A 27,248-nucleotide genomic window follows, 5' to 3' on the forward strand; every position below is an offset into this window, starting at 1 on the left:
TTTTTTAGATAAATTTATCTATCTCCGCTTAGATATATTTATCTTAGAATTTATAGATAAGAAAAATGACATATATATCTTCTAATACACTTCAAAAATTTTAATAAACAGTTTGATAAAAATTTTAGAATATTTCTCAGTATTATCTTAACCATTCGATATCTTGGTATGAAAAGTATTTTAACTTTATCTTATTCATTTTAATAAATGCTACCTAAGGGGAAAAATAATATATGTATACAATAAACAAGGAAAAATCCACGTATATAAAGTTTCAACTATCATCTTACAATACTTTCACCTAATATGTGTTGGATTTATTTCTTTTTTTATAATAAATGAATCGATAAATTAGAGATTTAATTAATAAGTCTTAATAATAAAAATTCTTTGCGACTCTAAAGAATTTCAAGAAAGTCAAAAATAACCTTGTAAAACAATGCTAGCATAAATTTATCATGCTTTTGAAAAAAAAAAAAAATCTCCCTTATATTGAGACAACAAAAGCCTTTTTTAACTTCATCAGTCAATCACATAAAAAGGGTATGGGAATAACAAACAAAGACAAGCTAAATTTAGTAATGCAAATTTGTAATTAAAAGTCGTTCTGTATTTTGTACATCTCCCATTTTTCCTTTTCAGTCTTTTTCTCGTTTTATTATTACCCATCTTTTCATTTTCTAACAAGAACTTTAGATTGAATTTTATAACCAATAAATTCACACAATTTTGTGACTAACTCAACAAAATAAAGGTTAAATCCAACATTTGTTTATAAAATTTAATTGTCTTCATTATTCATTTACTTGGTCTGGGTTCACCACATTTGAGGTAATGGGACAAGGTTTGTTGGCATCCCGATAAAATTATGTTTTATTAGGTATTAAAACCACATCAAACTGTAAATATCAATTGTTAAATAGTTTATAGGAGTACAAAACTGCTATAATATTGTTGATTGTTTGGAAGATTTAGAAATTACAGAATTCCCTTATATATTAATAATTTTTGTAATCGCCATTCAACACTTAACTGTCCCTTCTTTTAGATACTAACAATTAACTATGTTAGGTATAAGTGAAATACAAAAAATATAAAATATTTTGTTCAAAATTTTAAAAGTTGATAAAGTGTAAATTTTGAGAGATTGAAAGAGCAAATAATAGACTAAGATGAGAGGTTAAACAAAACGAATATCTACTTTTACAAAGCATACAATAAATGAGAGATTTTGCATAGATGCTACCAATGCTACAAAAAAATGTGCAAATTAACCTTAAACCAATCATAACTCGTATCTGTCGGCTACGCCCGGGGGGGGGAAGCCCTATCCCTGTTCCTGTCCCTAAGCTGCACCAAAACAAGAGCCATTTGACACGAGCCATATGAAACGGTTCAAGTGAGGGGGGGGTTCCAAGTATAATATTTCGTAGTAGTGGTGGGAATAGGCAAGAAAAGACACCGTCACCTGAGAGATGAGAAACCAACCAAACATCCCTTACTTCCATTTCTAGAACGCCAGTAAATGGCAAATACCTGAATCTCTCTCTCTCTCTCTCTCTCTCTCTCTGAAGTCTCAACCACGATTAGTTACTCTCCACTCGCTTCACTGGCAGCACAATTCGATTCAGCCCCACCGAGCAGCCACTGTTTCTGAAGAGAGGGAGCAACACTGCGACAACGCTCTCGCTGCGCTCTCTCTTTCTCTCTACACGAGCCGGGGACTCGGCATCTTGCGCCGCCATTCGGTCTCCTTCTTCTCCAATGAGGAGGAGATCGCCGACGCCGTCGTTCTCCAACCTCCGTCCCTCTCTCCTCTTAGCCTTCGCCGCCGCTTGCTTCTTCCTCTCTCTGCCTTCGCTTCCTTCTGTTGGTTCTGCGGTTTCCGATCAGTTCGATGGTATCAACGCCACCGAATCGGGTAATGTGTCGCGGTCCAGGCCGAGGGAGGACAGCTTCGCCGACATGATCGATCGAGCTCTTGAGAAGGAGTTCAACGAGACTGATCAGGCCGAAGGTACTTAGATCCGAGCTTTTACTTCTAACTTACACATTCTCCGAGCCTTTCCTGTTTTCTTTTGGTTAATGATTAATCGCATGTCGAGTTAGGGTTTTAGCTATTCTCTATTTGATTGCACAGAAAATCCTAACGGTGATCTGGAAGTGTAATTGTAAGTCTTGTATCTTCCATTGTTCGCCGCAGAGAAAGAATTAGTTGAATTGCAACAACTTAAATCTCAGCTTGTTGGCGACTAGGGAAAGCCTTGAAAATCTTTACCTACTGGGGATCACTGGTCGAATTTAACTTTCTTTATTAGTTTATTTTGTTTGAGTTCGGGATCTTTAAAATCAAGAAATTACATTTTTGGTATTTGTAGAAATTCAATATCTCCGCCATTTTGCTGAATTTGGTTTTGGTATTTTTCCCTTGGGTTGTAATTTCTCTTCGTTAAAATCTTTTGGTAAGCAAATATTATAATTTCTCTTTCCTTATTGTTAAGTAGAAGGTTTTTCGGTTGGAGGAGTTCCTATTAACTTTAATGGAATAATTCTTGTGCGTTGAATTTATTAAGAGGGATGCAAGAATGCCTGTCTTCAATCCAACCCAAATAGTTGGATGTAACTGTATTTCTGAAGAACTTATGCTCGTCATCTGATTTCTTTGTTTTTATTGTTGAATTTACTCTTAGATAGATGGTTATAGGCATTAATTCGTGTCCCTGATCTTTTTGACATCTGTATTAATTTGGCAGCAAATGATGCGGGCAGCTTCAACAATAGTGTTGCTGAACAACAGGTTGGTGGCACCATATCTTGAGCTTCTTGAGTAATTCTACTTCTAGAAAGGCATTGTAGATCATTGGGGCTGAACATAATTCATTATTATATTCACTCATTGTGTGTCATAAATGGAAATGTGCCTGATCAAGTGCGAAGTTTGGAATTGAGTCTGAAGTACTTGGTGAGAGGAAGATGAATATGAGATATCATGCTTTTGTCTAACTTTGTTTCAAATATATCATTTAACATTGGGTGCTCTACTGCTCAGCCTATGATGCAGTGTGTTTAACATATGCTGTGACATAACATTTCTCCCTGTCCCCTGCTTTGATATTTTACTATTCTATCCCTGCTTTTTAAATCTCGTGGTCTTTTTAATCTCTTGTTTTTATTGTGACTATTAGCTTGAACCTGTCTAAATGGATAGCTTTTACATGTATTCATCAGGCTGTTTTGGAGACTGTAGCAAGAGTTAAGCCCAAGAAGAATGAAACGAAAGAGGAAAAGTATACACATCTACCATATGAATCTGTTGTATATGTGAATAATTTATGTTTACATTTTTTTGGATAATAAGCATTTCTTTAGTCAATAAGTTTCCTTTCTCTATGCAAATGCCGTGCTTCCCTAATGTATTGAGGCATTTATCACAGATCATTTCAACTTCATAATGTTTTCAATCTGGATAATGACAACAGAGGAGAAGATACCCCTACTTTGATAGATCGAAAGGTTAAATTGGATCTTTGGATGCTTACCCTATTTATATATCTCATTCACTCCAGTCCGTAATGTTTGGGCTATATCTTCAGGACAATGTCTTTATCATATCCAATTTCAAGTCAAAATATCCAGTGCTCCAGTTAGATTTAAGGTTAGTACTTCTTTGTCATAGTTTGCACGGAAAATAATTTGCAACAGGAAACTTTTATACTGATTCAACTCCTTGACCGATGTTCTTGTAGATTGATATCAGATCTTGTTGTTGTCATTGTGTCTGCAACTTGTGGCGGCATCGCATTTGCTTGTGTTGGACAACCGGTCTGATATTTTTGCACTTATTCAGACTGTATTCTATGTTTTGCATACTGAATTACTAGAAGTGTTGCATCATCTTTATCAGGTTATTACTGGCTACCTGCTTGCTGGATCCATTGTCGGACCAGGAGGATTGAGCTTTGTGAGTGAAATGGTGCAAGTATGTAGCTTTTCTTCACTAAGAAGATTTAATTTATGCTCTATCAGAGTGTGTTCATCCCAATTATTTTGGCCATGTGACCTTCATGTTTGAAGTTTATATGGTACTTGTCAAACAGCCTATCATTTCAGTTTTACATTCTATTCCTTCTTTTTCTTTTCTTTCTTTCCAGTAATAGCTATTCTAGAGTTAGGTAAAAATGTTAATATCCTAGAGATTTCATGTTCTGTCATTTCTGGAGTGCACACCTGAAATAAGCCATCCTTTTGTCCTAATTCACCATATAAAACCTGCAAAAATACTTGTCTATAAGTCAATGTCTTCTGATGGATTTTAATGGAAATTCAGTTTAAAAAGCTAAAAAGATAAGATTTTTAATGATGAACGACAATAAAGAGCTGTAGGAAGTTACAGTCGTTGGAGACTGCTGAATGACCTTAGCACAACAAATACCTGGTCCTCTGTATTTTTACATTATCAAAGATTTTAAGTGATCAGACTTAGTAGGATTAAGGTTTGATGTTGTGTCTTATATATAAAAATTTCAAAAAATAGCACTTGGGCGTTCTAACAATATCATGCTTCATTGATCATCTGATTAAAAAAGAAAATCATTTGCAGGTATGTATTTTTGCTCCTTGCATCTATCTAATATTACACCAATCTAATGCAAATTAGATTGCATGACGTTTCTTATTGCCATTCCCATTCCACACCTATACTTGTGTTTGATCATGTAATCTTACTTGAACTTCAATTTTGTGTTGTCTTTTGCATGTAGGTTGAGACGGTGGCACAATTTGGTGTAATTTTTCTTCTTTTTGCTCTAGGGTTGGAGTTTTCAACAACTAAGGTCAACTTATAATTTTTGTTCAGTAACGTACAAGTGTCAGATTATTGTAATGAATCTGTATCTTATTTCCCTTTCCATGATATCAGCTTCGAGTTGTCCGCGCGGTTGCTATTCTAGGAGGCTTGCTCCAAATTTTCCTATTCATGTGCTTGTGTGGAGTTCTAGCCTCAGTAAGTCTTAATATTATAGAATGATTTAATGCTAAATTTTATCTTTGTTGTTGCCAAAGTTCTCTCTTTACACTTGAATCACACCCCTTGGCTTGCATTACGTTTGTTCTATTTGGTTGGAGGAGAAAGACTGATGTTAGTAGGTCTATTTGGTTGCATTACATTTGTGTTACCAAAAGAATTAGAGAATCTTTATCTTGCATGATTGGGGAGGCAAAAAACCCAAACAAGATGCTCTCACCGGAATTATATTTCACTATTACTGGATTATTTTCTTGAACTTGTAATAAGTTTCATGCATGTCAAAGGCAGTGTTATTAAAGGCGCAAGGCGCACAAGGGTCTTGGAGTCTGAGGCGCGAGCCTGGTGGAACTAGGTGCAAGTTAATAAAAAAATAAAAATATAGTTAAAGAAAAAGGCATAAAATAGGTCATAACTTCTAATAATATTTTAACAAGCATGTTATAAAAAAAAACTCTAAAGACCAAACATTTCTATATTTTCATCATTAGAAGCATTATCTCTAATATCTTCTTCCACATCATCTACTCCTCTTGTTGGATGATTTCTATGGTTTAGAAGTGTGATGATAGTTTCATACATTTTTTTGGTAGGTAATATACTAGACTTGAATTTGCATCTTTCTTTGTTTTGGTGACTTAATGTTGCATTTTGTTATTATATGCCTTGAATTTGTTCAATTCTCCCTATCCATCTTCATCTAGTTCAAATTCAATTGGAGTATTTAAAGTAGTAGCCTTTTTATTTATTGTCAAATTTGTAGTTGAAGCAATAAATTTAAACCCTAAACAGTAAAAAATTAAATAAAGTAACAAACGGTGAAATAAAAAGCTTGAAAAACAGCTAAAAAGCCCAAGATGCGCGCCTTTGCCTAAGGCGCCTTGGGCTGAGGCGCACCTTTTGGTTTGCACTCGCCTGGAAGGCTTTCAAGCACCCGAGGTGCGCCTTGCGCCTTTAATAACACTGGTCAAATGTAGGGAGATGTTGTTAGGACCTCGAGTCTGACAATGGAAATTCTCTTCGTGAGGGAGAGAATTAGGGCCGCGTGAGAGAAGAAAACAGAGAGGGAGAATAGAACAGAGGGAGAGACAGAAAATAGAGAGATCAAGGGGAGAGAAATTGAGTGTGTGAGAGAGAGAGATTTAGTTGCTATGAATATTTATCGATAGCTTCTCATTTAGTTGAGAAGCCTTTTATAGCTTCTCCTTGGCACCAACTTACTGGCAGTTATCAAGGTACAACTCCCAATAGCTGTTTTAGTATAATAGCTACCAACCACCTTACAACATAATTCCCAAAAGACAAAAGTACCGCTAATACAATCATAGGGTCCTAACAAACAACCCCCTCTCCCCCTCGGTCCTCAAGAAAGGGAAAGGAGTCGCCTGAGGAAATTGTTGTAGTAGATTAGGGAGATATTCCCATGTGTTATTGTCAAGGTGAAGATGAGTCCACTGCACTAGAACCTGGGTAAAAGAGCCCCTTGCTTATGGATCACCCTCTTGTCCAATACCAAAACAGGTTTTGTTGGAGGAGGAGTATCTGAAATAAATTCAGGCAGAGTAGGGGAAACCTACTAAGCACCCACTGACATCTTAAGCAAGGAGATATGAAAGACAGGATGTATGTGGGAAATGGAAGGCAGTTGCAGCTTGTAAGTTGCAGTCCCAAATTTGGCCACAATAGGGAAAGGGCCAAAGAACTTATGACTAAGCTTTAACACTTGGCCGTGAGTAAGTTGGTGGGAGTGTCTCAACTTCAAGTAAACCATATCTCCCATTGAAAACTCCCGTTCACTGTGCCTACGATCAGCAAATTGTTTCATCCTGTGCTGGGTAGTGGCCAATTCCCTTTGCAACACCTGTAATTGTAACGCCTCCTCTTGTTGTTGTAAGTAGTCATCCACAACAGCTATAGATGTGGATTGCAAAGTGGCAGGAAGGAGGGGGGGCTTGTAGCCATATAGGTTGAAAATGGGACATTTTGATGGAGCTGTGGTAACATGAGTTGTACCACCATTAGGCAAGAGGAAGCCACCTGTGCCAAGACCGAGGCTAAGCAAAACAAAGTCAACGTAGATAGGTCTCTAGGCACTGATTCACATGCTTCGTTTGGCCATCCATCTTTGAGTGGTAAGCCCTAGACATGTGCAATTGGACTCCCAAAGACTTGAACAAGTCTTGCCACATAAGACTGGTAAAAACCTTGTCCTTATCCGATATTATAGTCTGTGGCACTCCATGTAAGCTAATCACCTGATCCAAAAATACCCTTGCCACTTCTTGTGTTGTGGAGGGATAATAGAGGCCTAAGAAGTGGGCAAATTTAGTGAACTTGTCCACCACCACCAATATGCAATTCTTGCCCTATGATTTTGGCAGCCCCTCTACAAAATCCATTGAGAGACGTACCCAGGCTTGCTCTAGTCTTTCTAGAGGCTGCAACAACCCAGGTGTCGCCACTATTTCAGGTTTACAGCGCTGACACACCTCACGACATTACATACTCTTGCACACTTCTCTTAAGGTTGGGCCAATAAAATAGCTGCTTAACCTTGTGGTAGGTGTTCCTTATCCCCGAATGACACCCCACATGTGACCCATGTAAGGCTTGCAAAATCTTGGACTTAATCTGGTCGTAGTCCCCAATTACAATCTTGCCACAAAATTGGATCTGCCCATTAGATATGGTATAACCCGGTCTACTATAGGGATTAAAAAGCAGCTGTTCCAGCAGCTCTTTAGTCCACACAGCTAGGGTATAGCTTGATGTCATCTCCTGCACCCATTTTGGAACTACTGTGGTAATTGCTGCAACTGTCCCTTCATCAAAACACCGGGATAGAGCATCCACTGCCACATTTTCCTTTCCCCTCCTATATTGAGTTGTGTAATTCAACCCCATCAACTTACTCATTCCTCTCCTTTGCAACTGAGTTTGTAGTTTTTGCTGTAAAAGAAACTTCAAACTCTCATGATCGGTGTGGATTACAAAGGTCCCGTTCTCCAAATAGTGCCACCATTTCTCTACAGCTATCAACACAACCAATAATTCCTTATCACAGATGCTTAGTCCCACATGTTTGGGAGCTAAGGCTTGGCTGAGGTAGGCTATAGGTCAGCCCCCCTACATAAGAATAGCTCCAACTCCCACATTACTCGCATCAGTCTCCAGAATAAAAGGCTGGCTGAAATCAAGCAAAGCCAGAACATGTGCCTTACTCATCGTCGCCTTCAATTTCTCAAAAGTTTCCTCAGCCTGTAGGTTCCATCGGAAGATGTCCTTTAACAATTCTGTCAAGGGCTTGCTAATAACTCTGTAATTCTGCACAAAACGCCGGTAGTACCCTATTAGCCCTAAGAAGCCCCCACATAGCCTTCACATTGGCAAGCCTAGGCCAATCTATCATGGCAACAATCTTTTTTTGACTAGTACTCACTCCTTGGGCTAAGATAATGTGTCCCAAGTACTCAACCTGTCTTTGGCCAAAAACACACTTCGATTTCTTCACATACAATTGGTTGAGCCTAAGGATCTCAAATGCAGATTTAAGATGGCTGAGATGTTTGGCAAAGGTTGGGTTGTAAACTAGGATGTCGTCAAAGAAAACTAAGATAAATTTCCGTAGGAAGGGCTTAAAGATTTGATTCTGTTATTTCTAGGGTCGCTGGAACTACTTTCTTGGACAAGAATTCTACCACACTTGCTCTCACACACTAACAGATTTGATCTTAGGAACAAATTTAATAGAATCAATAGAAAATATAAACAGAAATAGAATTAAAACAAACAAGAAACACAAACCACACATCCACAAGAACACCGAGATTATCCTGGTTCATGCCTGTTGAAGTTTGCCTCGAGTTTTGTCCTAGAAGATAGCAGATCCGGAAAGGAGCTGAAGGAGTAGTCTCAGCCGAAGAAATTAGGCAGCTAGGGGTTAAAGTGTAATTAGTACATTTTGTTGGGGTTAATATGTAATTTCCCTTAAGTTAGTTAGTTGCCTAAGTGTGTCCGCCTCCTCTATAAATAAGAGGGCAAGGTGCCTGCTGAGAGAGAACTATTCTATGAGTGCTCTAGTCCTCTATATTATGAGTGCAAGGCATTGTTCAAGAAAGGAAGACTATTTGCAAGTCTTGGGTTTATTTTCTTGGGGAAATAGTGTGGTATTGTACTCAGGTTTGTGGGCTATGAGGGTTGTGATGTACTGATCTTCTATCTGGAAATAAAGACTGCTAGGAGAGCTCTTTTGAAGGCTGGATGTAGGTTTCCTCAAAGGAAATCGAACCAGGATAAATCTGCGCCTACTTGTGGTTTGCTTTCTGTTTCTTATTCTTATGTTTTCTGTTTTCAATTCCTATAATTGCTGGGTGGATTTGAGAGTGTTGAGAGAGGCATATTCCATCTAAGGGTCATTCCGCATAGTCTTAGGATAACAATGCCAATTGAATTGGCACTACATCCAGCCTTAAGAACCCTCTAAGAGCAACCTTCTTTAATTCAGAAAGAATGATTGTACATCAGTTGCACTCCCTCGATTACAAGCCTTCTCTCAAGATTATAAAAGCTATTCTAAATCACAGCTTTCCCTCTCTCAAAGCTTTCTTGAGAAACAATTGAAATTATTATTTCTAATGCCTAGCCCTCCTTCTCTATTTATAGAATATTTAGGGCGGCAATTCATAGGCTTTTAAACTACTGGATATTACCAGTTTTACCCCTCCACTAATAACTAATATTACAAGTAAGGAACCGCCTATTTATACCCTCTAATTTCGATGCATTCTTACTACCTATATTCTGGATTTCTTGAGACAACATTCTAATAGATTCATCAAGGATTGGAAAGTTGACGGGGTATTCGTTAACCAGAAGGGCATAACTTTGAATTCATAATGCCCTTGATGTGTCTAGAAGGCTGTTTTATGAATATCCTTTGGTCTCATTCAAATTTGATGGTAACCGGCCTTAAGGTCTAGTTTGGAAAAAACGGTAGCATGTTTAGGCTCATCTAAAAGATCTTCAATTATAGGTATAGGAAATTTGTCTTTAACAGTTATGGCATTCAGTTGACAATAGTTAACGCATAATCACAATGAATCGTCTTTCTTTTTGACAAGGACGGGAGAAGCGAATGAGTTGTGGCTCAGTTGGATAATTGATTGATGTAACATGTCTTTGACAAGGTTTTCTATTTCGATCTTTTGCTTAGGTGGATATCTATAGGACCAAATATTGCCTGGTTCCGAATTAGGCTTAAGTGAAATGGCATGGTCATATGAACGATGGGGAGGCAAGGACAAGGGTTCTACAAAGAGGTCCCTAAACTCTTCCAATAGATTATGTAAAGAATCAGATTCGTGTACTTGCCAAATAGGCTAAGTTAGGCTGCTAGTAATCACCAACAACCTCCCCCCTTGCGGCTGCATCTCCTCCCAATCATTAGTAGTCTACAACAAAAATAGTTGTGCCACCTGATCCATTTTCATTTTTAACAACCTCTTTCCAGTTATCATCTTGCAAGAGCCTGTGTCTATACTCCCAACCAAGGTCACTGCCTTCCTTTCCTCGGTAATAGTACCCTCCAGCTTGTTGAAATCGAAGCTAATAGGGCTAATTGTTTTCATCCAATCACCTCCTAGCACCACATCGCAACCTCCAAGCTTCAACAATCTCAAGTTAGTCATAAACGACTCTCCCTGCATCTCCCAACGAAAATTCACACAGGCTAATCTACTAATCATCTTCTCTCCATTTGCCACCATCACTGTTAATGGCTACATGTTGGTAATTGAACACCCTAGCTTCTTGGCTATCTTCACATCCAAGAAGTTGTGTGTGCTTTTGCTATCAATCAAAACCATATGCTTGTGATTCCTGACCTTTCCTTCCACCTTAATAGTTTTGCTGTTAACCAAGCCTTACAAGGCATGTAGAGAAATCTCACTATCTCTTGCTTCTTCCACTGCAATCCCTTCCTCTTCCAGAGCTTCATCTATCTCCACCATCTCCTTCCAACATCAACAACTGCTTCCGACATTAATATCCAGACACATACCGGTCCCCACACTTGTAACATTGACCTACCTGCCTTCAGTATTCAAAAGTTCCAAATCTGCCTCCCACAAGCTGATTTCCCACTGCTGCAAGTTGGACAACATTGTAACTTAGAATTTGGTTGAATTTCACTATCTCCTTACCATTTCCATGGTTTAGCACCCACTTGACTACCTCGAAAAGAAAACTTATGCTTCTTCATTAAGGCTTCCTTCGTCATCTCTTGCAGTCGTGCACTTTTCGCAGCTTATTTGACAGACTTTGGAAGCAACATCTTGACTGTTGGCCTCAACTCATCGTTGAAGCCGCTGATAAAACTTGAAATGAAATAGGCCTCACTCAAACTAAGATTCAGTGTGATCATGAGGGACTTTAGTTCTTCAAACTTCTCTTGGTATTGCTGATCGGTCTCTTCCTGTCTTAGTTTATTGAATTCTTCCACTACATTAACCAAATTCCAATCTTTGAACCTGGCATAGAATTCCTCTACAAAGTCTAGCCAGTTATTGTCTGTTTGTGATCTATTACAGCCTTGGAACCAAGAGTCTGCCACATCGCTTAAGTAGGCCGAAGCTAAGGTAATCTTTTGATGCTCTGTGTTAAAGCATTTGTCGTAGATTAGTCTTGAGGCTCAAGAGAGAGAAAAGAAACAAAAAGGACGAGTATTAGAAAAGGTTTCTAGAAGTTAGTTACATATTGTAATAGTAACCGCCACATGTATAAGGCAGCTATCGGTTCTGTCCTTGTAAGTTCTATCCTCTATGGTTTATAAATTGAGGGTTGGGGGTCTCATTGTGATACACTGAATTTCATTATATCTTGAGAGAAAGAGTATGTGTTGTGTATGTGAGAGTAAAGTGTGTATAGCTTTGTAATCTCCAAGATTAGACAGCTTGTGTATAGGGCTATGTTTGAGAGTGCAGTACATGTAATCTGTTCTTGTGTTTTCAAGATAGTGAAGAGAAAGATCCTCATCAGTCTAAATGTAGGTTCTCCCAACAGGAGATCCGAACCAGGATAAATCTCCTTGTCTCACGAGTGTGTGTCGAATTATGTGTTGTTTCTTGTTTCCAAAATTCTGTCCTCTTTCGTGTGAGTGAGTGAGCAATTCTTGAGGGATATCCTAGAGTGCGTAAGTGCGAGAATTGTTTCAACAATCTAGTATCAAAGCCTACCATCTTTCACACTCAAGATTCCAAGAAAGGCTCAGGGGGGGGGGGGGGGGGGGGGGAGACTCAACTCGATTGGCGATCGTGGCCTCTACTTCATCCGCTTCTAGACATGACATAGAAAAGTTTGACGGGCAAAATGACTTTGTCCTTTGGAAGATGAAGATGAGTGCACTTCTCAGCAATCTTGGCGTTGAGGAAGCACTGGAGGGTGAAGCAAAAATGCCAAAGACTAACATGACAAAACAGAAGAAGGAGATACTCAAGAAGGCATATAACACTCTTATTCTCAGTCTTAGTGACAAAGTGTTGAGAGAGGTATCCAAGATGAAGACGGCTGTGGAGATATGGCTCAAGTTGGATAGCCTATACATGACGAAGTCCTTGTTCAGCCATCTCTATCGTAAGACAATATTTTTTACTTTTAAAATGCATGATAGTCAAAAGCTTCAAGATCACATAGATGAGTTTAACAAACTCTGCTTAGATCTTGAAAGCATAGACGTTAAGTATGACGATGAAGACAAGGCATTGGTCAGTCTTCACTCCCTACCCATATCATATGAGGCCTTTGTTGACATTCTAAAACACGATAGAGATACCTTATCATTAGATGATGTAATAATAGGGGCCCTAAATTCTAAGGATTTGCAAAACAAAGTAGAAGGAAAATCCTTTCTAGGAGATGCCTTAATTGCCAGATTTAGGAGTATTAAACGAGATTCTAGGGGAAGGGGTAAATCACGATCTACATCAAGAACTGGAAAGAACCCTATAAAATGCTATTATTGTCATGAAGAGGGTCATATTAAGAGGAACTGTCCTAATAAAAAGAAAGATCTTCATGATGAGGGTAATGCTGATGGTGGAGTTAGTGTGTGAGTTTGGGTATGACAGTGCCGATGCACTAGTTGTTTAAAAAACAACTAAGAGTGATGATTGGGTTATGGATTTTGGCTGCTCATACCATATGACTCCTAAGAGACCTGGCTACAAAATTATCAAGAAATAAATGGAGGAAAGGTTTTGCTAGGCAATAACCATGAATATAAGGTATTAGGGATTGGTGACAGAAGACTAAAATGTATGATGGATCATATAGAATCCTAACAACAGTAAGGCATGTCCCAGAACTTAAGAGAAACTTAATTTCTCTTGGTGAATTGGACTGGAATGGCCTTAACTTTAAGGGTGAGGGTAGAGTCTTGAAAATCACCAAAGGATCCTTAATATGCATGAGGGCAGTGTTGCAGAATGGTATATACATTCTGCAAACAACCACTTTGAGTGAGGAAGTTGTTGTAGCAAGCAGCAATGCCCAAATGCAGGCAAGGTTGTGGCATCTAAGGATGTCACACATTAGCAAGCAAGGGCTCAAGGAGCTTGCCAAGCAAGGCATTCTAGGTCATGGCCAGGTTGTAGGACTCAATAAATGTGAGTCCTGCATCTATGGCAAAGCTGTTAAATTTAAATTCAACAAGAAATCAATTCATTCCTCAAAATCACCATTAGACTAGATACACTCAGATTTGTGGGGACCATCTCAAACCCTAACTAATGGAGGCTCTAGGTATTTTCTATCCATTATTGATGACTACTCTAGAATGTTGTGGGTTTATGTCTTAAAGTCAAAAGATCATACCTTTGAGGCCTTTAGGACATGGAAGAAAATGGTAGAAAACAAAAAAGGGAGGACTATGAAAACTATTAGAACAGATAATGGGCTAAAATTCTATAATAAAGAGTTCACTCAAATGTGCAAAGAGAGTGGGATAATTAGGCACTTGACTGCCCCAGGAAACCCTAAACAAAACGGATTGACCGAAAGAATGAATAGAACATTATTAGAAAGAGTGAGATGCATGTTATTCCATGCAAATTTGCCCAAATCTTTTTTGGGGGAGGTAGTATCAATTGCAGCTTATGTGATCAACAAATCACCATCAGCTGCAATTGAGTTTCAAACCCCCTATGAAAGGTGGACAGGTCATAAGCCAAGTTTAGAACACCTTAGGGTATTTGGTTGCTTAGCCTATGCTTATATGAAGCATGGCAAGCTTGAACCTCGGGCTAAGAAATGCTTATTTGTAGGATATCCCACTAGAGTCAAAGGTTACAAATTGTGGAACCTTGAGACTAAAGGGCCAAGAACTATTATCTCAAGAGGTGTCACATTTGATGAAGACTCTATATCTAAGACAGCTAATATAGAGGACCAACAAGACTTAGAGAGAAAATCTAAGCCTATAGAGTTAGAGGTCCAAGGCACAGTGCCTGAAAATGTCCTAGAAGAACCTCTTGATCAGGATTCTGCTCAATATGCATAAAGCTAAGTTGGTGGCTGGGGGCTTTACTCAAGTCTTGGGTATAGATTTCAATGAGGTTTTCTCACCTATGGTGAGACACATCTCAATTTGAGTGTTGCTTGCCATGAAGCCATGGAGTCTGAAATAGAGTCCCTAAGAAAGAACCATACCTGGATTTTGGTTGAAAAACCTCAAGGGCAGCGAGTAACCCTAAACCTAGGTATAAGGCTAAGTTGGTGGCTAGGGGCTTTACTCAAGTCTTGGGTATAGATTTCAATGAGGTGTTCTCACCTGTGGTGAGACACACCTCAATTCGAGTGTTGCTTGCCATAACAGCCCACTTAAATCTAAAGTTAGAACAAATGGATGTAACCACAACTTTTCTTTATGGAGATCCAAATGAGAGTATACTAATGGAACAACCTAAAGGTTTTGAATCTAAAGGAAAAGTGGAGAAGGTATGCTTGCTTAAGAAATCACTTTATGGGCTTAAGAAATCTCCAAGACAATGGTATAGGAAATTTGATATGGTTATGGTAAACCAGGGCTATATTAGAAGTTCCTATGATTGTCGTGTTTATTTTAAACATATCTCACTTAGTATCCCAATCTATCTCCTTTATGTTGATGACATGCTCATAGCAAGTCAATCTGATCAATAAATTCAGCAACTAAAGCTGAAATTAAAGTTAGAATTTGAGATGAAGGAGCTAGGGGAAGCAAAGAAAATTCTAGGGATTGAAATCACTCGAAATAAACAGCAAAGAAAATTATACCTACCTCAAAAATCCTATCTAGAAAAGCTAATAAAAAGGTTTGGAATGGAGATGCTAAGGCAGTGAATGTGCCATTTGCCTCACATTTTATGTTATCCTCAGATCAATCACCTAAGGATGAAGAGAGTATGAAAGAAATGGATAATATTCCTTTTTCTAGTGCTGTGGGGAGTTTAATGTATAGCATGGTGTGCACAAGACTTAATTTGGCTCATGCAATGAATGTAGTGAGTAGATTTAGGGAAAATCCAGGTAAAGCACACTGGAATGTCATTAAGTGGGTGTTTAGGTATTTAAGAGGCTCTTATAGCACTGTTTTGTCTTATGGTGGAGCAAATATGGGAGAACCAACAAGCATCCTAGGGTATTCGGGTGCTGATTATGCTGCTGATTTAGATAAAAGAAGATCCACAACCGTGTATGTATTTAAGTTGTAGAATTCTACTATCGGTTGGAAATCAAGTCTCCAACATGTGGTGACTTTATCTACAACTGAGACAGAATATATAGCAGTATCTAAAGCTATAAAAGAGGCTATGTGGTTAAAAGGCCTAACCAGTGAACTCCTAGGGACTGTAGTGGATGCCACTCTGATGTGTGATAGTCAAAGTGCCATTCACTTGTTTAAAAACCAAGCACATCATGAAAGGACAAAACACATAGATGTGCGACACCACATTATTAGGGAAATAATAGAGAAACAAGATGTAAAGCTAACTAAAGTTTTAGGTGATGAGAATGCGGCTGAAATGTTCACAAAGGTTGTACCTATTGCAAAGCTGAAGCATTGTATGAAGCTACTATAGGTAGTTTAAGATGCTGAACAAAGAAGAGCTTGGTGAGACTAGAAGGGTTTAGGTATATGTCTTGAGGAAGCCCATTCAAATGTAAATGGGTGGAGAATTTGTTAAAGCATTTGCCTTAGATTAGTCTTGAGGCTCGAGAGAGAGAGAGAAAAGAAACAAAAAAGACGAGTATTAGAAAAGGTTTCTAGAAGTTAGTTACATATTGTAATAGTAACTGCCACATGTAAAAGGCGGCTATCAGTTCTGTCCTTGTAAGTTCTGCCCTCTATGGTTTATAAATAGAGGGTCGGGGGTCTCATTTTGATACACTGAATTTTATTCTATCTTGAGAGAAAGTGTATGTGTTGTGTATGTGAGAGTAAAGTGTATATAGCTTTGTAATCTCTAAGATTAGACAGCTTGTGTACAGGGTTGTGTGTGAGAGTGCAGTACATGTAATCTGTTCTTGTGTTTTCAAGATGGTGAAGAGAAAGATCCTCATCAGTCTAAATGTAGGTTCTTCCAACAGGAGATTCGAACTAGGATAAATCTCCTTGTCTCGCAAGTGTATGTTGAATTTTGTGGTGTTTCTTGTTTCCAAAATTCTGTCATTTTTCGTGTGAGTGAGTGAGCAGTTCTTGAGGGATATCCTAGAGTGTGTAAGTGCGAGAATTGTTTCAACATCTAGAATTTGATACAAGGTGAACAACTTCTCACAACACCGAATCCACCACCGTGGATTTTGTCCTTCAAGCAACGGCAGGTCCAACTTTGGCATAGGGAAATGAGGTTGAGATTGAACAGCCTGCGTTCCCTGCTTCTTGCCTGATGCTCATTCCCCAAACATCTCTCCAATAACAGCAGGTTCCGCTTCAAAATCTAAGGAATCTGTTGCCCTAGGGCCTAGTCTGAGTCCTGGCAAGACTGGATCAGTTCTTTCCCTAGGAGGAAAGTCAGGAGACAGCCGCACCTGATTTTGCCCCCTGAACATCAGCATGAAGCTCTGCAATTGTTCCAGGATCTAACTCCCTACGTTCTCTCGGATCTGATTCGCAACCTCCTTGCACATCTAAGAGATTGTGTTATCCAGTTTCCAATCCATCACCTCATCAATCGTTCCCACTCGCATCTGTACATCGGACATTGTCGCAGTCATCTACTGAAGCTGCGCTTCCATTTGCTTCATTCTCGTTCTGTCCGCCATTGCTTTCTGCGTCCAAGTGAAGGTTGAAGGCCAAGGTTCAAAGCTTTGATACCAAAATTGTCAAAACCTTGAGTCTAACAATGGAAATTCTCTTCGTCGATAGCTTCTCATTCAATTGAGAAGCCTTTTATAGCTTTTCCTTGTCACCAACTTACTAGCAGTTATCAAGGTACAACTCCCAATAGCTGTTTTAGTATAACAGCTACTAACCACCTTACAACATAATCCCCAAAAGACAAAAGTGTTAGAACGGGTAGGTGCTATGGCACACACCAAGAGGAGGGGTGAATTGGTATAATTAAAAATCTTGATAGGACTTGAAATCTTTTTGACCCAATTGAGGTTTTAGTGATTTAAAACATTAAACATATGAAATGACAAATATAAAGCTCAATGAATGTAAAAGCAGGAAGGATAAATGACACAAAGAATTTATAGTGGTTCGGCTTAAATCAAGCCTAATCCACTACCTTAGCTCCCATTAAGGATTTTAAACCAATTCACTAAAACCTCCTACTTACACAAGTAGGCCCTCTAGCTACACGAGCTAGGAAATACAACCTCCTACTTAAACCAAGTAGGCCCTCTAGCTACACAAGCTAAGAAATACAACAAGTATAACAAAGAGAGGATCTAAGAGATAAATCTCTTAGTTACAATGTCTCTCAAAAATGATACAAGGCTTGAAGCAAATAAATACAAGTGAGGATCAAAGCCTTGAAGAGAGAAAATACAACAGTGAAGCCGCAAATATTATAAGCTCGAGTAAAAATAATTTGAACTCTTTAGATCAACTCGTTCCCATCCATTAGTCTTCTCTTGATCATCCATGACTTGTATTTATAGGCTTCCCAAAAGATTGAAGAGAAATGTAGCCGTTTGTGACCGTTGGGATTGAAAAACTAGCCGTTTGAAGCTTTCTGCAAAACACATAGTCGACAGAAGAAAATGCATAGTTGACTATTTTTACAAATAAAACAAAACATAGTCGACAGACAAAAACGCATAGTCGACTATCTTATAACACAAAAATCCTATAGTCGACAGATACATATGCATAGTCGACTATTGCAAAAATGTGAAGAAAATTTTGAATTCTAAGAACAAAAATAGTCGACAGATGAAAAGCCATAGTCGACTATCCTAATATGATAGTCGACAGATTCAAAAATAGTCGACAGATCAAAAACAACATAGTCGACTATCCTTTTGCATAGTCGACTATCTTTAATAGCATAGTCGACTATTCTAAAGTATAGTCAACAGAATGAAACACATAGTCGACTATCCTTTTGAAAACATTGAAAACTTAATAAATCCTCATTTAGATTCTTTTGAAAGCAAGTTGAGATTATCAAAACTATATTTTGAAACAAACCACATTCAACCATACTCAACATATCTCCTATATAAATTTTCATAACTTTGCTTCAAGGAGATTTAAATATTGTTTTTCACATTCATATAAATTGATTAAAAACAAACTTATCCATAAATATATACTCATAAAGATTTAGAGATTGATTTTCATATAGTCATTATCAAAACCATTTTATAACCAAAAGTAAAATATCAAAAAGTTCCCCTAATAGAATCATAGGGTCTTGACAGATGTGTATCCACAAGTGACCAAAGTCTATCTGAGTTTATAAGGAATCAAAAGATCATCTATATGGAGCTTTTCTAATCTATATATGTAGGTTCATTTCTTGAAAAAGAGAAAAAAAGGTGTCCACAATGCATGAGACTTCTCACTTTATGAGGGTCAGGGGATGGTCTATATATGTAGGCTCATTTCATGAAAAAGAGGAAAAAGTTGTCCATAGTGCACGAGACTTTCTGCTTTACGAGGGTCAAGGGAGGGTTGTATTTATACACAACATTCTCCTTGCTTTTTTGTAAAGAGGTTGTTTCCACATCTCAAACCCATGACCATAATGTCACAAAGGAGCAATCTTACAATTGCTAAAATGTGAACCTAGAAAATTTTCTGATTCTATAAAAAAGATAAAAAGAATGAATCATTTAATGATTCTTCGACTTATATCTGGAACCATGTCATGAATGGCAATTTTTTTTTTTTTTTTTTTGGGGGGGGGGGGGGGGGGGGAGGGATGAGTTAACAAGTGCCACTCTTTGACATGGACAAGGTCATTAGCAACAACAACAACATATCTAGCCTTTATCCCACTATATGGGGTCGGCTACATGAATTCTAGACTTCCATGTATTTCTATCTTTTGTCATATCTTCAATGAGATCTATACACTTCATATCAAACTTTAATGTCTCCCTCAAAGTCTTCTTAGGTCTGCCTCTACCTCTTTTTTTGATTAATTAGTCCATTTCATCAACTCTCCTCACAGGAGCGTCTCTTGGTCTCCTTCTCACATAACCAAACCATCTTAGTCTAGTCTCTCTCATCTTCTCCTCTATTGGCACTACTCCTATCTTAATACGAATAACTTCATTTCTAATTTTATCTTTTCTTGTATGGCCGCACATCCATCTTAACATCCTCATCTCCGCTACACTCTTCTTTTGCTCATGTTGGTATTTGACTGCCCAACATTCTGAGCCGTACAACAAAACTTGTCTTATAGCTGTCCTATAGAATTTTCCTTTCAATTTTAATGGGATTTTACCATCACATAACACCCCCGATGCATTTCTCCATTTTAGCCAACCTGCCTTAATTCTATGTGTGACATCCTCGTGAATTTCTCCATCTTTTTGAATCACTGATCCCAAATATCGAAAATGGTCTTTTCTTTGTAAGATTTGGTCTTCCAATTTTATTATAACATCCTTCACTCTTGCATTCTTACTAAATTTACATTCCATATATTCTGTTTTCTTTCTACTTAATTTAAATCCCTTAGATTCTAAATTATTTCTCCATAACTCAAACTTAGTGTTCACTCCTTTTGTTTCATCCACCAACACTATGTCGTCTGCAAATAGCATACACCATGGCACCTCTGTCTAGATATCTTTAGTGAGTTCATCCATTACTAAAGCAAATAAGTATGGACTTAGTGCAAAACCTTGATGCAATCCTATTGTAATTTTAAACGGTTCAGTATCCCCTCCGCATGTTCTGACCCTTGTCTCTGCACCATGATACATGTCCTTAAGGGCTTGTATATAGGCTATTCGAACTCCTTTCTTCTCTAAAACCTTCCATAATACTTCTCTAGGGACCCTATCATAGGCCTTTTCTAGATCTATAAACACCATATGTAGGTCCTTCTGATGATCCCGATACCTTTCCATTAGGCGTCTCAGTAGGTATATAGCTTCCATTGTTGACCTATCGGGTATGAAACCAAACTGATTTTCTGAGACCTCTGTTTCTTTTCTGAGCCTTTGCTCTATTACTCTCTCCCAGAGTTTCATGGTATGGCTCATTAACTTAATTCCTCTGTAATTTTCACAATTTTGAACATCTCCTTTGTTCTTATATATAGGGACCAAAGTACTCTTCCTCCACTCATTTGACATCTTTTTTTATTTAAGAATCGCGTTAAATAATTTCGTTATCCAGGAGATACCCTCTTCTCCCATGCATTTTCATGCTTCTATTGGTATATTATCCGGTCCCACCGCCTTATGATTTTTCATCTTTTTTAATGCTTGCCTTATTTCATTTGGACTTATGCGTCGATAAAATGTATAGCTCACGTTCCCTTCGGAGTTACTAAGATGTCCCAACCTAACTCTTGTGTCGCCATCATCATTGAATAATTTTGTGAAATACTCTTTTCATCTCTCCTTAATCGCTCCCTCATTCACTAATACATTTTGATTTTCATCTTTTATGCATTTCACTTGATTTAAACCCCTTGTTTTTCTTTCTCTTGCTTTAGCTAATTTATATATATCCCTTTCTCCATCTTTTGTATCAAGTCGTTTATATAGATTCTCGTATGCTTTTGACCTTGCTTCACTAACAGCTTTTTTTGCTGCCTTTTTTGATTCTTTATAATTTTTTTGATTTTCTTCATTGTTGCACTGATATACAACTTTATAGCAATTTTTTTTATTTTTAATTTTCAATTGCACTTCTTCATTCCACCACCAAGACTCCTTGAGATTAGAGGCTCTACCATTTGTCTCTCCAAGCACTACCTTTGCTGTGTTTCTCAGGGCATTAGCCATTTCTCTCTACATTTGGTTTGTCTGTCCTTCTCCATTCTATTCTCTTCTACCCTTTAATTTTTCTTTGAAGATTAGTTGTTTCTCCCTTTTAAATCCCACCACCTGATTCTTGGATTTTGTTTTATGTGATTTTTTCTCTTCCAATTTCTATTTAGACGTCAAGTACTAGAAGTCTATGTTGAGTAGAAGGTCATTAGCAAAAAGAAAAAAAAAATCATGGACAAGGCACTTCTTAGGTTGGTAGTGAAAATATAGCGCAGAGTATCTTAGGAAATTTGATGTTACCTTAAGAAGTTCTCCACTTGCTGCTGCCAAGGAAAAAAGTTCTTCATTTGCTTTACTCAAGTATGCGATACAAGCTTTTTAATTCTCAAAATTGTTGTTTGATTTTAGCAACTGGATTTCATTTTCAGCTATGTGGTGGTAAACCGTCAGAAGGTGTATTTGTTGGTGCATTTCTCTCAATGTCCTCAACAGCAGTGGTAAGTCTTTATAAGAAACTGCCACTAGGGTGTCACCCATGTATGATTCTATATAATGTGTCTTACAGTGCTTGTGGCTTATATTTCATTTATTGGTGCTATAGGTGTTAAAGTTTTTGATGGAGAAAAACAATACCAATGCCCTTTATGGACAAGTTACCATTGGCACCCTTATTTTGCAGGTATGACCTTCTATTGATTTTATTTTTGTGTAGAATGCATTACATATGATGGATAAGATAGTACTCTGTTATTGAAAGTTTATTAAAGAGGTTTGAGTTCAAAATGCCTCACATTCAATAAATCCAATACGCTGCAGCTTGTTTTTTGTAGTGTTTGTGTAAAAGTGCTCTTCCTGTCTTAATGGTTTTCAAACTACTGGGGATGGGTCTGAACTTTTTCTCCTAGCAGGATTGTGCTGTGGGTTTGCTCTTTGCCTTGCTGCCAATTCTAGGTGGAACCTCAGGTGTTCTACAGGGAGTAATATCCATGACAAAATCGTAAGTTCTTAACTTGGAGAAACCTCCTTGATGCAAACCCTTTTGCTCACTGATTTATGAATTATTACATTTAGTGCAACTAATTCTTGTGCAATATTTTATATTCGTATGCATTTGGAATGCTACTTTTTGCATTTTGGTAATACTTGTCGATATTACAAATGGTGTTCTAAAGGGCATGTGAAGCCTCCGATGATCAAAGACTTGTGGATCAGTAATGACTTTATCTCTTAGATATCTTCAAAGCTTTGGGTATTGAGTTTGAGGCTTGACTAGCACATTTTTTTCTCTCCCCTTTCCTTATTTCACAGCCAGTTTTGGATTATGGTCCGCAAATTCTGAAAGCAACTTTGTATGAACTTTTTGAATGGGGGAGTACATTGAGGATGGATGAGGCTAGGCCATCATGGGGAGATCTGAATGGTAGGACTAGAAAATTCTATGAAGACTGAAGTGGGACTACATAGAAAAATGAGGAAGAAGATGTCATGACCCAAGAATCTATAGAGGGCAATATAGTAATAGGTTGATAATAGTTATTAGAAGATATTTTAAATGTTTTAGCAAGTGGTTAGAAGCACATGGGAGCATGTGCTAGGCTGTTAGAAGGCAAATATGCCTATAAAAGGTTGTTGTAATGGTTTGTTTCCTTATCCAAGAATTAATGAATTGAAATCTGATTTTCTCCCCTTCCAAATTCTCTCCCCTTTCTTGATCTTCATCTCCCTCGTTTCTATTCTTCTAATTCCCCTAACACTTCTTCTAATCTCTCCCTCATTCTCTCAAATTCCTCCTTAATTTCCTTTTGTTCTTGGCCGTAGCTAGATCGGATTCTTCTGATTCCCAAACTGATCCTAGGTTAAGCTCTAGGATCATGACAAATTGGTATCAGAGCATGTTCATCGGCTGTGATTTCAATCTATTCTAGACGGAATTAAGGCAAATATAATGATATGGGCAAACTGTCGAGGAGCTTCAACAAAACCGATCGGCCAACAATTCCAATCCGATTCCTAAGGAACTAAGGAGAGATCGTCACCAAGCCAGGCGCCCCTCAGAACTGATTGAGGCTACTTTGGAGGACAGTTTTCGGAGTCGGTCGAGTTATAGGAAGCGATTGGGTAGGCTGAGCTATAGGTGATCGCGGCTTGTGATCTAGAAGAGTTGTTCGATTTTATTGGAGGCGTCGATAGCAGCTTAGGAGGATATGGAAGCCATATGTTCGATCGGCAGGCCAATTTTGACGACTCTACCAAAGTGACGGAGCTGCAGAAGCGTGGTGAACCCTGTAGAAGTAGCTAAACAGTGAATTTTTTCGCGTTCAAATCTAAATCAGAAAGAATCAAGGATTGACCGAAATCGATAGGGGTACAAGGGATCTCGGATTGAACTGTAGGCGGATTCCTCCGACTTCGTTCGTTCGTTGAGTCCCAATACCATGGGCTGCTAATTTTCGATCACTGTAAGTTCCGAATTGGATGGCATCACATAGCGAGGTTATCCTCGACTGGAGTTTGGAAATTCTTAGCATCTGATCCACAGTTGCTACGGGTGATCCTCGGAAATTGATTTCGAAGCTCGGGGGTGGAGCGTGGGCTACTATTTGAGGCTGAAAGTGGAACGCGAAGCGGATCCCAATGAAATTTCAGTAAATTACGAGACCGAGCCAGTGGTCGCGATCAGTGGACAGTGATTGGGTGGGTCGCAGCAGTTGCAAATCGTGATTGACAGCGGATAAATTGAGCTTTCGATCTGATTCAGAAGGTGTATGTTGGACGTCAATTAGGTTTGGAGTCGAGAGGAGTGACCTCCGGCTAAGGCGGTAGTCACTGGTTCGACATTGAAAACGAGCAACTAATTTCCGTGAGGTGAATCCGGAGGCCGAATTGATTCAATTAAGTTACGGAAGTATTTGCACAGCAGAAGCGTTGAGATTTGGAGTAGCTGGGAGTGGATTGTGGAAGGCGAATTTGGAGGGGTGATTCTTGGCTGTGAATTCCAGCGCTCTTTTGGCAGTAGTTCCAATCAAATCCTAGGCGTAAGGTAAACAAAGGTTAATTTTGGCTTTGAATTGTGGGATAACTTGTTGGAAGAAGAGTAGTATGTATATAGCTCATTGGTCTTCAAAGTATGCTGATTTTGAAAAATCAGCTAAGAGGAGCAGTGCATGTAGGAGACTATGGGAGCCTCAATTACAGCAGAAAAATTCTTCATTTTCAGTTGAAATGGGGTCTCAAGTGCAGCTGAATGATGCTGCATTTTTGGTGGCTAATTTTCAAGCAAGAGAGCAGCCTCAATTGCAGCGGACCAATGCTGCATATTCAATGGGTTATCCTACTAGTGAAGCTAGGGGAGGCAATGCATACATGAAGCAGAATGCTTCACTTGCAGCTGAAATGGAGCCTCAATGGCAGCCAAAGAAGGCTGCATTTTCAGTTGCAGCAACAGGAAACAGGAGAAGAGAATCAACCAAGTTGACAAGGAAACAAGAAGTGTGATACATGAAGAGTGCAAGGAATTCAGTCGAATGTTCTGCGATAAGCTACAAGAATTTGCGATGATACTTATTAAGAAGTATCATTATAACTTTCCAGTAGAATACTTTGATGATTATCACAGAAGTTTTAATAAGGAAGAATTTCTTAGAGTGGAGCAGCCGAAGGAGGAGATAAGATTACGAACGATCGATTCACTGCCTACTCTAGACTTTGGGCAGAAAAAGAAACATTTTGACGGAGGCAGCAGTGACCAGAAAGATGGCTGCAATATTGAGAGTAATTTTGGTGGTGAAAAGCATAACCTCAAGGAAAATTATATTGATCAGGTTGATAGGACAGCAGATCAAAAGGAGCCCACGAATCCTTTTGAAGGAGAAGTGCATGTAGCTGAAATATCTTCCAATGTTGTGAAGTTGTGTAGAATTGATCCTAAAATGTGCCACAATGTTGCTGTAAATTTTGAGGTTGAGGAGTAATATCAATTGAAGGCTGAAGGACTGCAAGTTTCAGCTGTTGCCTGTGACCAGAAACAACTAAATTCAATGAAGGCACTAGATGAGGATATATTGACTGGATTTGGCATCATAATGGATCCTCAATCTATGGGTACAAGCTATCTTAATTTGGTAGCTATCACCAACCCACGAGAAATGGTATGCCACTCCTTGGAGGAAGATGCAGCTTTGATTGCACTGATTATCATTATTGTTTCAGCTGAGGAGTATCCAAAAACAAAGAAGAAGCGGCCTAGAAAGGGAATGATAAAAGAAAGAACAACCAAGCTAGAGAGAGTAGGTATTAGTTGAGGAGCAATGACTAAATTGTTATAAATTCTTGGGGACAAGAACTCTCTCAAGGAGAGGGGAATTGTCATGACCCAAGAATCTATAGAAGGCAATATAGTAATATGTTGATAATAGTTGTTAGAAGATATTTTAGCAAGTGGTTAGAAGCACATGGGAGCATGTGCTAGGCTGTTAGAAGACAAATATGCCTATAAAAGGTTGTTGTAATGGTTTGTTTCCTTGTCCAAGAAATTAATGAATTGAAATCTGATTTTCTTCCCTTCCAAATTCTCTCCCCTTTCTTGATCTTCATCTCCCTCTTTTTTGTTCTTCTAATCCCCCTAACACTTCTTCTAATCTCTCCCTCATTCTCTCAAATTCCTCCTTAATTTCCATTTGTTCTTGGCCGTAGCTAGATCGGATTCTTCCGATTCCCAAACTGATCCTAGGTTAAGCCCTAGGATCATGACAGAAGAAAGAAAGAAAAAGTTGACCTATCAACTAACTGTAGGGTTCATATTGTGAGAGTGAGAGTGAAGAAGTGATTTGCAAAAGGTTAAAAAAATAATTGGAGTTGTCCTGAACTTTGACCCAAGAGTCAAAATGTAGGAGGGAGCATCATGCTTAGCAGAAGAAGATAACAAAACATTTACTAGAAATAGATGCAATTAATGCAGTGATCGCATATTGTTCCTCAACTAGGTAAATGGTTCTACTAGTAAGAGATCTGTCATCTGCTATCCACCAAGCTAATGTGAGATTGAAGTTAAATTTCAAGAGTGATGCATTATCTGACCACTTGTATTGACGCAGGGAATAGCATGATAAACAAAAGAAAAGCAATTGCTAATCCTCACAAAAGCACAAAGGCTCAAGAACCAGCAAAAACTCTCTCAATTGTATGGAATAAAGTTATGTTATTGACTGAATAAAATAGACTTAAGGCCCTATGATGCGGACACTGATCAAGACCCGGCCCAAGCCAAGGCTGAGCTGACCACGCCGGAACAATAGCATTAGAACAATATTTTAATATTTCGTATGTTTTAGAATTCTACTTGATTTAGGATTCTATTTCATGTTTCTACTTGATTTAGGATTATATTTCATGTTTGATTAGGGTTTTATTTTATTAGGATTCTAGTTGAATTTTACTTAGGATTTATTTATATTAGGATTCTAATTGGATTTTAGTTACAAATATTAGATGGATTTGGATTAGCCAAACACTATAAATATGCTTAGAATATAGAGTTTGTAATCAAAGTTTTATCAATACAAATTTCAGTAACTTATTTGGGTTTTTTTAGCATAATAGTATTGTTTTTGCGTCTTCTTGAAAGCCAAGTTTCGGCCATTAAAGTTTGTTCTTTTAAGGATTTATTTTGGTGTGTTTTCTTCACACACGCACTACACGCTACGTCAAGTGGTATCAAAGCGGTTCATCAACCAATCAGATGGCCAATCTTGAAGGTAACAGTAGCAACCAATCTCGTGATGAT

The 27,248-nt window shown here is 38.3% G+C and overlaps 1 protein-coding gene across 1 annotated transcript in view; it reads left to right on the forward strand.

The window, feature by feature from the left end:
• The first annotated feature begins 1,447 nt into the window (after positions 1-1,447).
• Positions 1,448-27,248, forward strand: part of LOC127812973 (K(+) efflux antiporter 4-like) — a 36,768-nt gene continuing 10,967 nt past the window's right edge. Inside the window, exons 1-12 of the mRNA XM_052353597.1 lie at positions 1,448-2,017; positions 2,754-2,797; positions 3,229-3,287; positions 3,435-3,513; positions 3,594-3,655; positions 3,747-3,822; positions 3,905-3,979; positions 4,761-4,832; positions 4,919-5,002; positions 21,895-21,963; positions 22,068-22,145; positions 22,375-22,463. Coding sequence (XP_052209557.1) covers positions 1,765-2,017; positions 2,754-2,797; positions 3,229-3,287; positions 3,435-3,513; positions 3,594-3,655; positions 3,747-3,822; positions 3,905-3,979; positions 4,761-4,832; positions 4,919-5,002; positions 21,895-21,963; positions 22,068-22,145; positions 22,375-22,463 — 1,040 coding nt within the window. The 5' untranslated portion in view covers positions 1,448-1,764. The remainder of the gene's footprint in view (positions 2,018-2,753; positions 2,798-3,228; positions 3,288-3,434; positions 3,514-3,593; positions 3,656-3,746; positions 3,823-3,904; positions 3,980-4,760; positions 4,833-4,918; positions 5,003-21,894; positions 21,964-22,067; positions 22,146-22,374; positions 22,464-27,248) is intronic.

The sequence above is a fragment of the Diospyros lotus genome, chromosome 11, assembly GCF_014633365.1.
Source record: "Diospyros lotus cultivar Yz01 chromosome 11, ASM1463336v1, whole genome shotgun sequence".
Taxonomy (NCBI): domain Eukaryota; kingdom Viridiplantae; phylum Streptophyta; class Magnoliopsida; order Ericales; family Ebenaceae; genus Diospyros; species Diospyros lotus.